The sequence below is a fragment of the Mastacembelus armatus genome, chromosome 18 (assembly GCF_900324485.2).
Source record: "Mastacembelus armatus chromosome 18, fMasArm1.2, whole genome shotgun sequence".
Lineage (NCBI taxonomy): Eukaryota > Metazoa > Chordata > Actinopteri > Synbranchiformes > Mastacembelidae > Mastacembelus > Mastacembelus armatus.
Window position 1 is genome coordinate 14,608,593 of NC_046650.1, and position 18,559 is coordinate 14,627,151.

At 38.9% G+C, this 18,559-nt stretch overlaps 1 protein-coding gene across 5 annotated transcripts in view; it reads left to right on the top strand.

The window, feature by feature from the left end:
• LOC113136086 (receptor-type tyrosine-protein phosphatase delta) overlaps window positions 1–18,045 on the top strand; it is a 312,879-nt gene extending 294,834 nt beyond the window's left edge. For all 5 annotated transcript variants that reach the window (XM_026316526.1, XM_026316545.1, XM_026316554.1 and 2 more), the window contains 11 exons: window positions 2,239–2,362; window positions 4,110–4,285; window positions 5,979–6,098; window positions 6,226–6,380; window positions 10,643–10,928; window positions 11,964–12,142; window positions 12,368–12,494; window positions 12,688–12,813; window positions 13,787–13,941; window positions 14,196–14,331; window positions 14,782–18,045. In XM_026316526.1, coding sequence (XP_026172311.1) covers window positions 2,239–2,362; window positions 4,110–4,285; window positions 5,979–6,098; window positions 6,226–6,380; window positions 10,643–10,928; window positions 11,964–12,142; window positions 12,368–12,494; window positions 12,688–12,813; window positions 13,787–13,941; window positions 14,196–14,331; window positions 14,782–14,850 — 1,653 coding nt within the window. In that variant the 3' untranslated portion in view covers window positions 14,851–18,045. The remainder of the gene's footprint in view (window positions 1–2,238; window positions 2,363–4,109; window positions 4,286–5,978; window positions 6,099–6,225; window positions 6,381–10,642; window positions 10,929–11,963; window positions 12,143–12,367; window positions 12,495–12,687; window positions 12,814–13,786; window positions 13,942–14,195; window positions 14,332–14,781) is intronic.
• Window positions 18,046–18,559: the final 514 nt, after the last annotated feature.

The window sequence follows — 18,559 nt, forward strand, 5'->3', positions numbered from 1 at the left end:
TTACAATGCCACTGCCGTCTGATTCTGCAGGTATTAGCACTGCAATCTTAGCATTTATGTACAATAATCTTGGCAAACTCTGAGGTATTGGCATCAGTATCTAGAGACAATATTACACCTTGCAACATGAAATGTGCTGGATGGAGCCAACAACATCCATGTAGTATGCCATACAGTATACAGAAGGATATTCGATATTGTTTACCCCTGAGAAACGTAATGCTTTGCTGCATACAAGTTGACAGGTGTGACTAATACACTACTAGACTCTGGAGATTTCAAAGGCTATGGTTTAGTGTGCAAAACCTGTTAATCATATCTACACTTTAGCTCAAGTGTTACTCCGGAAATATCGTCAGTATCAGAATAAAAACACACCATGGAACAAAGGTAATAGATATTTTTCTATATGGTGTCATTCAACCTGCAAGTTTAAAACTCCTTAAATTATAAGTGCCTTCAAAATCCTGTTGACTAGTTAGACCATGTAAATGTTTCCTTCATATTGGCCATGCATATCTTGAACTCTCAGCTTGAGAAACTACACAAGCAAAAGGTTTTTTGAGAGGCTTTGCATAAGATAGGAATGGTCATCCTGTCTGAGGGCCCAGAAATGTCTTGAAAAAGTATGAGGTTGGTATACAGGCGTCTGCCAAGACCCCCAGTTGTCACCACATACACCAAGTTCTAATTTAATTTTATAGCGCTTATATGTATTGCAGGCCTATTTCTATAAAACAGACTTAGCCAGTGGTGGGCAGCATGCATATTGCTACTTCAGGTGATACAATATGTGCTACTCAGTGCTGACATATATAACTGTATTCACATTCAGCATTTATACTCTACAATACCTAGACTCAAATGTAAAAGTAATATTATACAGGTATTCTTCAAAACAGTAGTAGTCATAAAAGAAGGATCATACTCAAATTTGTGTAGTCTATAAGAAACGTCAGTGTCCTAATGTGGCAGTTAATTGCAATGTGAGGTATTGCACTTTGGGCTTCTAATACTTTCAGTGCAGATTAACTCATAAAAGTAGTCCATGGTCACAAAACACAAGCACAATATTTCCTTGTAATGTGGAATGGAATGCTATTTTTCACATCTTTGTATTTTCCCATTGTGATATTATATTTTATAGTCCATTTATTGGTGATGAGGGACCATTACCAAGCTCTGCTTTGCAAAGCTGACAGAGGGCTTGGGTTGCAAATTCTGCTGAACTAATCTCAAGTGTCTTCTAGTATGTGCCATAAAGTCCTGCTAATCAAATGAGCAAAGCCAATTGAGCACAAGTTTTTCCTTTGTGACCAATTCAGATGGATCTCTTTGTAGATCTAATCATTTATATGTAACAGATTATCTCATGCCAAACAAAACAGAGTCCTTAAAAGTGAACTATCAATTTGTAAGTCAAATTTCAATTCAGTGAATAGTCTGCCACTTATAATTTAAGACTTATAGGTCAAAATGCTCAATCCTGAGATTGATACCCAATTTTCTACAAGATACTGAAAGACATGAATAGATTTCACTTAAATTATCTCAGGAGAGGAAAAGTCTGCATGAGACCATTCATCATTTCCACAGGTTATCCTAGCATGCCAGCATATACATTCTGTAGCCTTTCACACAGTGACATCCTGACTTGCAAATCCCAAAACATGTAAAAGGATATAGAAAGTTGAAGAGTTACAGAACAGTGTAATACTGGGTCCGACCTGGAGAGATGATGTGATGACCAACTGTTGAATTAAAATTACTTAATGTTAAGGGGAAACTATTCACAAGAAAAACAAATGTTTTAAACACACGAACCACAATAATACAAAATGCATAAATGTAAGATCTGCAAAAATAGACTCTGTGACCAAAAGGACACATTGGAGACACGAGATTAATTATAAAAATACTGAATTTCATTAATTGCCTTCCTCAAAGCCTTGGCAAACAAAGTCCATCAAAAGAAAAAAAACTGTCTGTAGACACATTATGCTAAGTATGGCCTTGTATGCCCAGATTTAAACAGTACACTACAATAGGTCCATTTTTCCTTTGCAATTCAGGCTGTATGCTGAAAGGCAATTTTCAATAATTGTTCAGATATTGATCTTGCACAAAGCCCTCCTAAATAGTCGCCGTACAGTTGAATATAATCTTTGCTAGGAACAACAGGAAACAGTTTCTAGAGTGTAAATAATGTCATTGTAATAATTTTCTGTTCAATCACAGTCCATTGATCCTGGTCAGCAGTTCACATGGGAGCACTCTAACCTGGAGGTCAACAAACCAAAGAACCGATATGCCAACGTGATTGCCTACGATCATTCCAGAGTCTTGCTCTCCGCTATTGACGGTATGCCACCTACCAGCATCTTTCTCACCCAATTATTGATCCTATAGACAACTGTAAAATCATACCTTTAAGACCTCAGGAGCCCAACCACACTTCATTTTCAAATGACATTCATACTAGTTTCTTTTCATGCTTCAGCTTCTTCCAAAGAAAAGATGGCTTTAAAAAAGGATGGATCAGAAACATCTTTGGAATATGCTGTAATCCTTGAGAACATTATGTATTTGGTCTTACTTGTGACGACTGACGTGGATTCATCTAAAATGAATCCTTAAAATTTAGTCCACTCTTCAGCTGCTTAGATGTCAATTAGTATGTATGTCCATAGTTCCTCCAAGCTCCATGAATTCTGTTATTTTTGGCACATTAAAGTCACAGATCGCAGGTTAATTATTATTCAACGACCAGAGTTACACTCGAGTCACTGCCACGCCGGTTTTACAGCAACGTCATGTATGACAACTTAATCTGTTCTGTAGTAAGAGAGTGCAGAAGTGTTTGGTCATCTGCACACTAATGTACAGCATCGCAAAATGAATATTTCATCACTCGAATCACCACTGCAACGAAGAATTATCATCATTATTACAACGCTGCAGTGTTTTGGTTTGTAGGTTTTTTTTAATGTTACTGGTATTTTGCTTTTCTATCACTGAGAAATGACTGAGTACCAAACAATGCATTGTTATTTAATATGCATACTGACAGGGAAAATGGTAGAATTCATATAAATCCTGAGTGACACAAAGCATAAAAGCAAAATCCATTTGCTAATGTGCATTAAACAACTTGCCTCATTCTCATTGAGCCACAGTCATGTCTCTTCTTGCTTTTTTCTTTTCAATTTGAAAATGCACTGGGCTTAATTGTATTTATCCCTTGTCCATCACAGAAATGTACAGCTGCCTGGCTTTGTGGACAACTTCAACAGTAAAGGGTGGGGGACGGTAAAAAATAAAATAGTGTGGGTGGGTTTTTGAATGTGTTTATGCTCCTTTGCTTTTTTTTTCTGCTAAATAAGTTACCTGGGAGAAGAAGGGAGTCTGGGAGAGAGGGGGTGGGGGAAGTAGTTGGAGTGAGGGGATTCTCTGAGACGTGGCGTCCATGCAGATGAGACTTATCTTGGTCGGCCATGTGTGTACGGAGCCCCTAAACTGCCAGTCCTAAAGCATTGACTAGCTGTCAGCTCTGTCGCTTTCCTCTGGATTTGAAAAGGCTGCTGTGCCTTTCATTTAATATAAGCAAAGGGGAGGAGGGGTGAGAAGGACAGGGGAAAATTGTTTTGCTAGTTTTTGTTGGTTTGTTTTTCTCCATGTGAGGTGAAACACTTTTACAGACCAAGCTTTATCTTTAAGTTACTTGCAGATATGGGAAAGGGACACAAAAACTGTGGATTTAAATGTGTTGATAGAAAGTACAAATCTGTATGGGCTTTAACGCTGGCCCCAAATATAACAGTTTAATGCTACTTTTTAATATTCAGACAATATTGGTTTAACTGAATAAATTGCAGTAAGCAAATAGGGAAGCATCACACAGTCATCTGAATCTCATAGAGGACAGAATCTGATGATACCTTAATGCAGTGGGTAATCACTGAGGAAGCAACAGATGCCATTACTGCATGATATTCATTTTTTCTCCACATTAAGAAAGATTATCATTGTATTTACACTTGATATTGTGTCCTGTGTCTAACTCCTACTACCTAAACATCCCAACTCACTTCACAACATCTCTTTTTTAGGTATCCCTGGAAGTGACTACATCAATGCCAACTATATAGATGGCTACAGAAAGCAGAATGCCTACATTGCTACCCAGGGATCTCTGCCAGAGACATTTGGTGAATTTTGGAGAATGATCTGGGAGCAGAGGAGTGCCATAATCGTCATGATGACCAAACTAGAGGAGAGGTCCAGGGTAAGAAAGAGAAATACAGCTGTATTGCAGACATATTGCCAATTAGAAATCTCACAAGCACAACAACAATGAGCAAAGCGATCTAAAAGTCAAAACTTAACTAAAACCATTTTTAAGCCAGTTAAATATCTTTTTTTTTTCATTTCTCACTTGACCCTTTATAAGTGACACAATTAGTTTGATGCCCTTTGTCCTCCCTGCTGTCCTTTTCTTTCACCATTTAATTTGTACAACAAATTGGATTCTGGCCTGACACAGCCTGATTCTGTTACCCAGTGATAAACTGGATCCTCTCTTAACAACAACGCTGTCATTATTTAGTCATGATTATTAGCTTACTTCATTAATCTAGCACTGCTGATGGCCCTGGATTACAATCAGTGGTAGGGTGGGGGGGGGGACTTAAACACTACACTTTCCAGCTATACTGCACTACTCCTTTAAGGTCGTCATGGTCAAAAGATACGTACTCTCTCTCTGGGACATCTCGCAGCGTTTGAGCATATTAAAGCTCAGGCTTCACAAGCTACTGACCTTCACACTTCTCTGCCTTTTCTAAAAGCCGGCCACAGTGTTAACAGGAGTGCTGACTCAATCTAGACAGCAGGTTTCACCCAGTATCCTTGCAATCTGCAAAGTAAATAAATTCCCTGGCTCTGTAAAATGCATGATTATTCAGTTAAATTGGCTCACTGCTGTCTCTCTCTATAGATGCTTTGTGATAAAGTGTTTCCAGGCTCTGACGTATGGGTTTCCTGCGAGACACCCCCCAGGCAGATCCTACCATACCATTATGTTTGACATTTGTAGTACATAATGTGCTTTGGTTGCTGCTAACAGTTCCTGTGTTTTGTATTAATCAGTCATCTCATTCAGCGCCTTTGTATGTTTTGCATATCTAAAGCTTGACTATTTGCAAGTAAATGCTATCATGAATCATTTCAATACTCCTGCTGTCACAATCACTTCATTGCTCCTTGTGTCAATGTTTTAACAGCTGCTTAGGAAATGAAAGTGAACAGTGAACTGTACACTTGTTAGCTATTTGAATATCCCACACTAGTGTCCAGTTGTCATAGTATTCAGCAGTCACAGAGCATCAGGCAACAACATATGGTAATGAGCATGCTGACATTTCAGTGGTGTTGAACACGGTGATAAAACACATCACTTCTGATGGATAACATGGGAAAAAAACAATTGGGTTCAAACCCAGTTATTTCCTCCTGAACAGCAACAGTGCTTCCCTTCGTCAGCTAAGCAGTAATGCTATAATGAAACAGTGTTTTATTGGCAGTTTACTGGGAAACAAAGCTGCAAACTCAAAGAGCAATAAAGCTGAGCCAGTAATATGATTGGAAACTCTGCTTACCTTTGTAATTATATAGTATGTCAGGACAATTAATAGCACTGTCAGCTCTGCACAAATATCTCAGGCCATTTCATTGATTATGAAATCAAACGCAGTCAGCAGGAATGAGGGGGATTTGTGTGTTTATTGTACCATTATTTGAGTTTGTGAATTACAGTGTGAATGTGAAGCAAGACGGTTAAAATGAGCATTTGGACTCCATAAAAATACTTCAAGTGGATCAAGGTTTTAAAAAGCACGGGATAATTACAATTATTTATAGGGGGAAAAGATTACATGTACTGTTATCCAGCTCGTCTAATATATGTCTCTCAATTGCAGGTGAAATGTGACCAGTATTGGCCCACACGAGGGACAGAAACGTACGGTCTGATCCAAGTGACACTGCTAGACACAGTAGAGCTGGCCACATACTGTGTCAGGACATTTGCACTTTTTAAAGTAAGAGGCATTTAGATGCCAATTTCTCAGGTTATCTACTTAAAACACTGCAACATCTGCGTTAGAAGTAAGTAGCTGAGATGAGACTAGCAAGTGGCCACTAACCTTTCTCCATCTCCATATGCAGAATGGCTCCAGTGAGAAAAGAGAAGTGAGGCAGTTCCAGTTCACAGCCTGGCCAGACCACGGGGTACCAGAGCATCCCACTCCATTCCTGGCCTTCCTGAGACGGGTGAAAGCATGCAATCCTCCAGATGCAGGGCCCATGGTGGTACACTGCAGGTAAGAAATAACATGGTTTCACAAAAACATCCTGAAGCATGAAATTGATTTTTTTCTCTCCATTTGCTGCAATGAATATATGAATACACAGGACTAAATGCAATACATTCATGGTTATTTAGAGGTTTGCATCATTAGTCAGTCATAGAGATTTTTAGAAGTGATCAGACATGAACCACAGAAAAAACATGGGATAAATGAGAGTATTTGATAGGGATCAAACAGGCCCCATTGTAGCAAAAGCAAATCAGCTCACAGGCTTTCACAGAAGGCACTTTAAATCTCAAGGTGTTTTCAACAACACAGCACAAAGTGTACTAGTGTCATTGCCCACAGCAAACTTAAACATCTCCTCCCACACACTGACACACAAACACACACAGACCTGTCGTGTTCCTGGCTACACCACAAACATGTCGCACATCAGCAGCCCACAAGTTCTTGGCTTATCCCTTGGGTTATTGCATCTGAAACAAATAACTTTCACTTTCATGCCAACTTCACTTCGCTCAGCTAAACAAGCGGCCAGACTCCCAACAGAGAGGTCCAAAGATATAACACAGACTTCTGGCTCCTCTCAACTCAAGGAGTCATCAAAGGCTCTGCAGAGAGTAAGCAAGTGACTGAACGGCTGGCAAAAAAAAAAAAAAAAAAAGGCAGTAAAAATGAAGAAACAGTGATAGTAAGTACAAGAGATAAAAACTTGTGTTGAAAAGTGACAAAAAGAAAAGGGGGATTACTGAAGAATTAGAACTACCACATGCTGGAGTTAATTATAGCTAGTTGCTGAATCACTTCAAATTGAAAATCCTGATTTTTTTTTTTTATTTAAACAAAGAAGCAGAATGCAGGAATTAATGTCACTCTGCAGATGGAAGTTTTAATTCCTCTGGCTCCATACAAGATGCAGTCATTTCCAAGCTCCAAATCCTTTAAGAGGCATTTTCTCACTTTATGCTCGATCACATTTTAAATAGTTGTTTTTTTAATATTTACATGCTTGCAAAATAACGTTAGGAGGTTTTTGTGGTTAAGCACAGATATAATGTACATGCAGATATTTTGTACTGTAGAAACCAACACTGTTTTTTTACTATAAGACCTAAATAAAAACTAAACTGCATGGTACTGGTCTCTTGAGCAATGAAATATATTACTTGGTGCAACAAAAATTACTACTTATTTATGTATATGCCTCATGAAAAGACCATAGACATAAAAGAAAAAATCATTTGCTTTGAATTTTTTATTATATTTTGTTTTTTCAAATGGCAGCTTTTAAGGTTAAAACTTTGAGGACTGCATTGTGATGACAAATATTTATTTTAGCCTTGATTTAATGTGTACATCAAATATATGAAGGCTTTGTATTTTACTTATGATAGCACATGTTTCAAAAGGACATTATAGTTTCCTGCTAAAACAGTGCTTGCTGTTTTCACTAAGACACGTGTCAGGCGATGGTTTCCAGCTAAAGGGAAACCCATGCACAGACGACAACTGAACGTCGTGGAGATCACTGGTCTCTCACAGTGATGGGAACCTTTTGATTAAGCTGGATCACTGTATTATGCAGCCACGCACTGTATTATTTTGGTAACCAGCTTATAATGGTAACTGCTTTCATTTAAATTAACTGTGAATGATAAACACAATTAGTGTGCTAGTAAAAACATGGTGAATCATGAGTGTGGTCACAATTATACCAGACCACAATTGATCACACCCAGCTGAGCTCATGGTTTTCACTGCGGCAGTGCTTTTCGTCCACACGGTACAGTCCACATAGCTCCATCATCGATGGAAAAAATTAAACATGCCTCTGTGTGACAGCTGAGGAGTACTGCTGCTCAGCTGCATGGACTGGGAAAAGAATCAACAGCCAAGCGTCTGTGTGGGGAAAAACAAAAAAAAAAAATCCATACCTTCAGGTTGAAAATTAGTGATTTATTTATTTTATAATTTTAATGTTTCACATTTGCTATTTAATTAAAGTATTCATACATACAAAATAATAAAATTATCATTGACTATTAACAGTGATCCTGGTGAGTTTGAATTCATGTGTTTGCTCAATAGACAGAGAAGGGAAATGGTGACAAGTTAGCTGACAGCAAGAGATTTGGTAACAATACATATGTAATTGCTTTCCCTGCTGCTCCTGCTTTATCTTCTCAGGACTCATTGCAGCTGTATTTTACACTGCACTCACTCCCATCCCCTATTCCCTAAACTCCTGGAAAGCATATTAGTCTAACGCTTAATGTGAGTCGACGTCCAAAGCAGCTGGTCCTGACTGGCTGAAAAGGCAATGTCAGGTCATTAGTGCAGCCAGTCCACCATCTCACCATCAACTGCCAAATGTACCGACAGCTTTCCACACCAACCATCTCTCTCACTCACACACACACACACACACACACACACACACACACACCATCAATTGTCAATAAGGGACATGTGTAATATTCCTTTGTCTTGCATTTAGGAATAAATGCTGCATTCCTTAGCTCAGTGCCAAAATCAGTGGTGGAATCCTGCACTACACAATTGAACCTTCCTTCTCCTCACCTCTCTCAGCTATTCTTCATCTCCCCCTGTCTCTCGAGCTCAGTGCTGTCACCCTGTCACTTACTCTCTTGCAGGTCATCACTCACACACATTCAGGTCTGCACTGTAAAATGTTTTCAGATTGGAAACAGCTGGGCTAAATGGGAGAAATCCCTTCAACCCTCTGCATCCCCTGCCCAAAGGCTGAGGTTTTCTCAGACCTGGACTCATTATTCACATATCTCAGACACTTTCACATTTTCTTTGCAGCCCGATTCTCCTTTCACTCATACAGATTTTGTAAGTGCCCTAGAGCTGTGAAGAGTTTTGTTAAAAAATAATAAAAAAAAAAGATTGCAGTCAATGTCAGCCATTTTGAAAGTGATCATCAAATCATTTGTTAAAGCCACTGACTCACATACGAGTCTTTATTCCATTCGCAGCACAGTTCCAGTGCAGCATGGCACATTAACCCGACTTAGCCCCTGGGGACTAACTTTGCTCCCTCTTGAGTTTTCCTTCTCTAGCCTTTCCCCATTGCTCTGAGCAAATGAAAAACAAATGCTCCATCAGAAGGAGGAGAGCATAGCTCACACCTCGTAGGCATGTCAGCTTAATGGATTGAATAACCTATTTACTTTGGAGAGCCAAGTGCAAGGACTTGTCTTGTCAATGCTCTGCTTTGCAGGAGGTAGGAGGAGAGTTAACGAACAAGATTTAACACCACCCTGTCACCCCACTGTAAATAAATTGTCATCAGAAAGCATCTTCTGTGCTGAGGAATGTGCTATTAAAACATGTAATGTGCAAGAGTGATCATTTTTAAATTGTCAGGAGACAAAAGGGGGGGGGGTGCATTTATACAGCATGTATTGGGCCGGTCTGCAAGGAGAGGTCAGAAAGAAACCGTAAAACATTCCCTCTTTGTCAGAATGCTCCCCCCCACCCACTTGTGCACTTTTGCACTCTAATCTAAAATGCACAGATGTGAATCTTAATGAAGAGGCCTGCCTGTCAGTGCCTCTCCTAGAGCTCTTATGCCATTTAGTTTTACTGTGCTAATCTAATGGCATGGACTGAAGTCAGCTGCACTTCTCAATGTTCTCAGCACATTAATAAAGCCCTCTCAAAATCATTCTCTCAAACTGCAACTGCGTTTTCACATTTGTGTGAGCACTGGCTATAGTGGCACTTTCCAGAAATATGAGATAAAGGTTAAATGTTGCTATTACATAACTGATTTGTCCTGATGGGTTAGGGAGCACAGGTGGAGTCCAGAGGGGAGAGACTGGATTGCACAGCCAGGAATGATCCCAGTGAAGGCTGTGACTGCAAAGCCCTCTTCTTCACACGGTGCCACTTCAGTTTTAATTACACTCCAAGCCAAATGGTCCATCCTACAGTGGAAAACTTGACAGACTTTACCTTTTAGCCCCATTGCTGGGAGAAAGAGAATTCTCCAAGCCACTGTACATGCTTAAAGAGGACACCACTCAACTCACTGGTCTGCTCCTCATTTATATCCCCGGAGATCAATTACAGATGGATATTTTGCTTTACAAGGAACCACCATTATGATACAGATGCTCAGATATGAAATTAAGGACCTTCCTATATGATTTTATTCACAAAATGTGTGAAATGTATGATGGGCCCTAACTCTTCTAGCACAGCTACAATAACATTTTTCTCTCTTTATCCTGTCACTGCAGTGCGGGGGTGGGTCGCACAGGTTGCTTCATCGTGATTGATGCCATGCTGGAACGTATCAAGCACGAGAAGACTGTGGACATCTATGGGCACGTAACGCTAATGCGTGCCCAGCGCAACTACATGGTGCAGACAGAGGACCAGTATGTCTTCATACATGACGCGCTCCAGGAGGCTGTCAACTGTGGCACCACCGAAGTGCCCGCTAGAAACTTATACGCCTACATCCAGAAACTGACGCAGATAGAGGGTGGAGAGAATGTTACCGGCATGGAACTTGAATTCAAGGTACAAAGTGTTGAACTAAAAGTAATGGCCAAAATAGTTTGGGTCATTAATTAAAATAAATGAATATATGCTAATTAAAAAAAAAAAAAAATAGGCCTACAATGTTTTTGCTTTAAATTCCTATAACATAATTTCAATTATGCAAACGACTCTTGATGTAAACGTCTTTAACAAGCTGCTGTAATATGGAGTAAAAGTTTGCAGGCATCCTATTTGCACCCTGCAGGCCTCAACGTCACTTCACCGTATGACTCCTAAACTTTGTTTCAGTTCACATTAGGCCCACTAGACAGCTTGGGGCCTGTGGTTTCCTCTTTATTCCTGTTGGTCGACTCAGTTGTGGAACCCCACATAGAATAATTTCCCCCCTTTTTATTTCTCCTTTCCCATATCTACTTTTTCTAGTAACAGGGGTTTTGGTTTACATCAAAATGCCAAACACAGGTTTTTCCCCACCACAGAGCCATTGCCAAAGGAAGTTGAGCAATATACTTTACATTTACAATGAGGGGTTCAACCAACCCTATCCAGTTCTGTGCAGTCTGTACTGTCCTGTATATACACCCACTTTCTTCCACTTAGAAATGATAAACAGGATAAATTAGACCGCACTTCCGTCCACTCCAGTCTTGTTTGGGTATCTACTCCCTTGTCTTTTCATCATAACATAACCTTCTTTTAGTATTCTTGTTGCAGCTGTTTTCTAATAGTTGCCACAGAAAAAATCATCGTGTATACAATGACAAAGTGTCTTATCTCGCAACATGCTATGTTTTCTACAGGCAAACAAGTTACGATAGTAATCACTTTGATGTCATTGTCATACTTTACCGTCATGTAAAACAGTATGTATTCACAGTTCACTATGACTCGTTGCGGTACAGATTTCATCAGGCATCCTTATCATGTACATCCACCTTTACTGTCAAACACAGTCAGTCACCAGCAAAACAGAGTAAACAGGTTAGTGCTCCTTACCTGGTGCCAGAAGCCTCAAAGACACCTATTTTTTCTTCTTTCTCTGTTGTCACGCAGCGTTTAGCTAACACTAAAGCCCATACATCACGATTCATCAGTGCCAATCTCCCCTGCAACAAGTTCAAGAACCGCCTTGTTAACATAATGCCATATGAGTCCACACGAGTGTGTCTTCAGCCCATTCGAGGAGTTGAGGGCTCAGACTACATCAATGCCAGTTTCATTGATGGGTACAGGTAAGTACCCATTTCAGATACGTACAGTACAGTATATAATACTGCATATTCAGAATATGACTAATATTATTAGTCAATGGATTTATACAAGACAAGAGGCAAATGCCACGTTTTTCATCAATCATTGCAATATGCATATGGCTCTGTCAGTATCTATACTTCACCTGTATATCAATGGCAAATTTATCACACCTCATTCATCATGTGGTTAATGCATTTCCACAGGCAACAGAAAGCCTACATTGCCACACAGGGACCACTGGCAGAGACTACAGAGGACTTCTGGAGAATGCTTTGGGAGCACAACTCTACTATCGTCGTTATGCTCACCAAGCTAAGAGAAATGGGCAGGGTATGCATGGACTCACTTTTATTTGTACGGCTACAGAACAGACTCACATGCACCTAAACAGACTTAGATGAAATATTCTACACTGATTTACCTGCAATCTTTCAAGCAGCAAATTCAGTACAGATGGAAGAATTGAGAAAGAGTAAGGGAATATTATGGCTCACTGTGATATTTGGTTTCTTACTCCCTCCAGGAAAAATGTCACCAGTATTGGCCAGCAGAGAGGTCGGCCAGATACCAGTACTTTGTAGTGGATCCTATGGCCGAGTATAACATGCCTCAGTACATCCTGAGAGAGTTCAAAGTGACTGATGCCAGGGTAAGCAGACATTGCTTTAAAAGAGCTACATTTACAGATCAGAACTTGACACTGTGGGAGTGGAGCTCAGCACTATTGTTTACAGTTTGCTCTAGTACAGTTGTTTTTTTCCATCTCTGGGTTGTGACCTGCCACTAAAGTGATCACCAAAGGGTCACTAGTAAAATAATACATTTCACTCGTGCAATGAATTTCGCAAGGAGAAAAAAAAGAAAAAAAAAGTAGTGCACACAGCTGACTAATATTTCTAACATCCCATAATGCCACTCAATCACATGATATTATTAAAGAAGAAAAAGGGTTTGAGTGATTTGATGATTCTGTTGTGCTGGATGGTGAACACAGTAGATTTAACGTTTCAGTTGTGATTAGCTCAAAAATCCTGGCACTGACTCAAATATTTGTTTACACCAAACTATGGCCTTAAGTGTAACATAAGCATAAATATATATTTGTGGTAATTATGACACATGTCAATGCGTAAAAACAACTTAGCGCCGACAGCACTGAGTTGCCAGACTTTTTAATTCCATCAAAGGCTTATACAGAGAAATGGTGCAGGCTCCCTCCTTTGTAGTGTATGTTACACTTCCTCGTCAATGGGATTGCTTTCCTTATCAAGAGGATACAATATCACTTAAGTAGTGCACACCCTCAAAGTCGATTCTCCAAGTACCCTGTTGAGACTAGCACATCAAAGGAATTAGCATCTTTGGTATTCATTTTTAATACGTTCAGGTAAAATGACAGGCATCTTTAATAAAACATTTTTCTGATGCTTTAAACTTAAAGAGATTTGTGCAGTGCTGCCCTGCACAGTAAAACCCAAAAGAGTGTGGACAGCTACAATGGAATCGGTCATGGAATGAACCACCACCACCAAGTTGGCTGCCTAAGTTTAACTTAAGTTTTTCATAGCTGTTGCCCCATTTGTACATCGTCTTTGTCTTCCCATTCCCTCCTGTTTTCCTAGGATGGACAGTCACGGACAGTAAGGCAATTTCAGTTCACAGACTGGCCTGAACAAGGAGTGCCAAAATCAGGAGAGGGCTTCATCGATTTTATTGGCCAAGTACATAAAACAAAAGAGCAGTTCGGCCAAGATGGGCCTATATCGGTCCACTGTAGGTAAGTGACCACTTGGTATAACCCACAAAACCATATCTGCTGTGTTTTGTACGAAATTAACCTAAATGCAAATTTCTATTAAGCTGCGTATGTTTCAAAATACAATTTTCTATCAACAGCCCGAACAGACATTACAACACAAATCCTATAAAACTTCAAGCTTGCTTGCACATCGACTTACGAGAAACTGTTTTTAGAATCAGGTTTCTCAGGCCTCCTAATTGACCTTTTCCCTGTTGATCTCACTTGCACAGCGCGGGTGTGGGTAGAACTGGAGTTTTCATCACCCTCAGCATAGTCTTGGAACGAATGAGATACGAGGGTGTAGTAGACATCTTTCAGACAGTGAAAATGTTACGGACACAGAGACCAGCTATGGTGCAGACAGAGGTGAGTCATTTTTTTCCCCTCATCTCTTTTCCAACCAAACTTGCAAAGACAACATAGCTCGCAAACTGTACTGAGGTAATGCAACTTTCCTGACACTAGACTACACATGGAACAGTTACTGCTATTAATCTGACAGTACTACGATCGCCTGGCCTGGTGAGATTGGAAGTATCCTCTCAAGTCTTTTCAGTTTAAGCAAAGCAGGCTTCTGATTAAGACTGACTGATGTTCAAAGTTTTGAAAATGCATTCATGTATGAAAATATTCTACATGGAAACTTTGAAAAACTAGAAAATCTTTTGCTTCTATGAATCTATACATCTAGTAGTGGTAGCAGTGTCCACTATACTGATAGTTACAGTTTATGCACTGATGCACAGAAGGTGCTGAAAAGTCAGTGTCAAATTCCCAAAGAGATAGTTCAGACTAAAATCTTCTCTTTGTTTCCAGGATCAATACCAGTTCTGCTACAGAGCTGGCTTGGAATATCTGGGAAGTTTCGATCACTATGCAACGTAAAAGACCCAGTATTAGAAGAATAAAAGCAGAGGGCCCTATGGAAAGATAACCCAGCGAGCCTCTCTTCTGAGCCATAAATTCCTGCTTGAGAAAGTACTCCTTAACTCCTGCTAACAACTCATTACGTGTTGGATGTGTGACATGACTTCTCAAAAAAAAAAAAAAAAGAAAAAGATGATTCCCGGAGGACCAAGTATTTCCCAACCCCAATCAAACCTCACTTTGACACAAAGTGAGCGAATCCTGACTGTTGAAGCATCATAGGGAATTACCTTTTCTTTTGCTTCAAGGATTTATTTTGGGGCTCATAAAACTGAATGAAACCAACACAACAAAAAAGTAAATTAACTATAATGACATCGTCAGAAACGCATCAGTTATTATGAACCATTACGAGAAGCATTGGAGGCACAGAGAACTGAGGGGGAAAAAACTTGATGCACATTGTAAAGAAAAAATAAAAAGTTTCACAATCAAGTACACACAGACAACCCATCGAAAAAGAAGAATACGCTTGGTTCACAACAGCAGGACAGACTCAAAGTAATAATGAATAAACACCCTTTTCCTGCCACAATGTCATCATCTAAATTTTGGGAGAGGGTAAAGTGAAAAAGTTATCTATGAAATAAATAAAATTATTGATTTAGTTTTTTAGTACTTTATTATACAGCTGATGTGCTTTTTTTGAACTGTGTGAATTTAATTTTTTTACACAAATTTATCACTTGGAGAAAAGTGATAAAATGTACTTACGTAAATGTTTGTTTTTTTTTCTTTTTTTTTAAAAGCTGTAGAACTGTTCTGACGTATGTGCTGTTTCGCAGAGAATCTCTTTTTGCCTTTTATTTTTTGCCCTCATTTTGTTGCACAGAACAGAATTCACACTACCAAAATGCAACTCTGCTCAAGGGTTATTCTTTGGTCTTGATTTTTCTGTTTGTTTTCGTCCATGATCACATACAGTACATGGTAACTTAATTACTCCCATTAGATAAACTGGGGCTTTGTGGAATCAACAGGGATGAGCAAAGTATGAAGTTGCTGCTACCGATTATCTTAGTTCTTCCATGTTGTACTAAGAGAGAACTTGATGAATTGGATAAGTTATATAAATATATGGTACAAAGTGTCAAATATGTATTAAAGTATAAATATATCATTCTAAATATAATAATAAAGTAGATTATTTATGAATAAAAAGTATATGAAATACGGACAGTCTATGAAAGCTTCCAAATTGAGAGTTGTGTGCTATGGGGGAAATGAAGAGATTTTTCACTGGAATGCACATCAGTAGGACAAACTTGTATTCTGATTCAGTGCATCTTTTCTTGTGCAATAAAATATGTGTGTTTTTAGATAGGGTTTTTCTGTGGATGTGTTATTCACTCATGACATTGTTGTTCCCCTGCAAGTAAGGTGTGGGAGTGGGAATGTCAGGTGCCAGTCAAAGAATCACTGGTGCGTTTTTCAAGCTCTCATACAGTCTGTAATTAGAGTCACAGCCGCACTCACCACTCCACACAATAGGGCGAGGTACAAAGTTGTCACGTTGTTGTGGTTCTTTAAAGCATTCAGTGGTAATGACATTTTTTTCTTTCCCTCATTTTGCATTTAGAGTGCCTTATATTTATGCCTGTTTTTATAATATTTCATTTAACATAATGTATCTGAGTAATCTAGGCATTTAGGATAAATGTTATTGTATAGCTTATTTACCTTTAGTAAACATTTGTCACATGATGAGATTATATATGCAAATAAGAACATTTCAAAGCTCATATTTTTCATTTTTCAGTGGCCTTATTGTGGCTGAGTGAATTAGAATAAAACACTTTATATGTCACTGACCTCAACTGAAAACACACTCAAGAACACACACTTTGCTAGAGTACACATATTTACACAGTACACAGTACTGGTCTCAGCTTAACAGAATGAAATAAAAGTCCATCAGTACATTTGTCAAGGCCCAACGTAAAGTTACTGAGCTTTTTACTTATTCTCACAGTGGCTGTGAAGTACTGCCTATTCGTATTCTAAAATGGTTTGTCCACTACAGCAAAAATGGAGGTGGTCTGAAAAGAATGCACAGGTCATTAGCAAAGGGTTTCTTCTTCATGCCTTAGGTTTCGATTACAGACTTCATGTGTGTCCCTACAGAGAGCAGATATAGAGAAATGCACACTTTAAAGAAAATATCAGTTTTATTATCCTGACAATCCCAAATGGTGTATCACGTCGTCTTTTAATGGCACGGCAGTTTGAGACTGAGGGTTTAGTTCGGTTGTGTTTCAGTCTTTATGCTGAGCGGTTCCTTCGGCTTCTCCATACCCTCTTCGATGGCTTTGTGGATGTGCATTCCAGGTGCTTTCTTTCCCTTGTTAACTCTAGCATCTATATGTATTTTGTTGACTGCTTAATTGATTTTGTTGTAAATCTGGGATATAAAGTGCTATTATTTAAGTTTATGGTGGCCAATGTTACATTATGTTCAAGTCTCAGAATATGTTTATTTCTCCATCTCACTTTTTTTTTTCCCCTTTATTGATTTTCACATGCATGGTGAAACATTGCAGAATGGCCAAAGGTGGCCAGGTAGGAAGATTTGCACTTTCTCTATCTTTGTACTATGCACTGCCCTATTGATTCTAAACCCAATAATATATTACTTGAACCCATCTATAAAAATCTCCTTAAACGTTCACTTTGTGTGTATGTAAATAACACAAAAAAAAAAGGTATCAGCTATTGAAAAAGACAAAAAAAACAACAAAAAAAAAAAGTTTGTGGCAAAAAAGAGCATCCATTCTGATGCCATGGTTACTCCAGCAGATGACTTCAGAAAATCTGTCCCCCAACCATCTGTTCTTGTGGCTTTGCCATTCAAGCTTGGAGTGTCATCAACAGAAATAAACGTTGTGTTCTCTGCTCTCTCTATCTATCTCTCGTCTGGATGCATAGACTGAAAAATTAAATAATGAAATTGTAAAAAAAATGGCTTGTTAAAAGATCATACAATTACCTCTGATTAGTTGTAAGTGTAAACTGTTTTTTCTGAATGAAAGGAGTGCTTTTTATTTTCTTACTTAGGTTACATTGGTGGCGAAAGAAGTCTGTATGAAAATCAGTTCTTTGCTGACACAAGTTCCATTTGTTATAAATGAATTCTATTAAAAAATGTCAGTGTTATGCATTGGCGTTTCACTTGTTTCCCTCCACCTCACTTTGACTTGAAAAGACTGATGAAGCTATTTTACCCCATACTGGTCTGGGTCTAACATATTAGCCACTGTTCTCTCATGAAAGGGGAAATTGATCCTCACCACATTTTAATAGAATCCCATTGCTCTGTTTTTCTTTTTTTTCTGTCGCTAATGTCAGCCACAATGAATCATCAGTAGAACCTCTGGCATATTAAGAGCAATGTTTTTGAATCTGCTGTGTTTTTAACAGATTTTGTTCACCCTCTAATGACAGACTTGCAATAACTGTAACTCCAAATTAAAAACACAATTCAAGCTGAATGCAGTTCTACTGTTTAACCAATGTTGTGTGCTGGCTGTTTCTGCATATCATCTTTTGTTTCTCTCCTTGTTATAACAGCACAGTAAGACCTGTAAAACCACTGGCCTCAAGTACAGTGACAATACAGTCCAGCCATCTGGGTAAATAAAATTACAAATTATGTTTTGAGTATAGACTT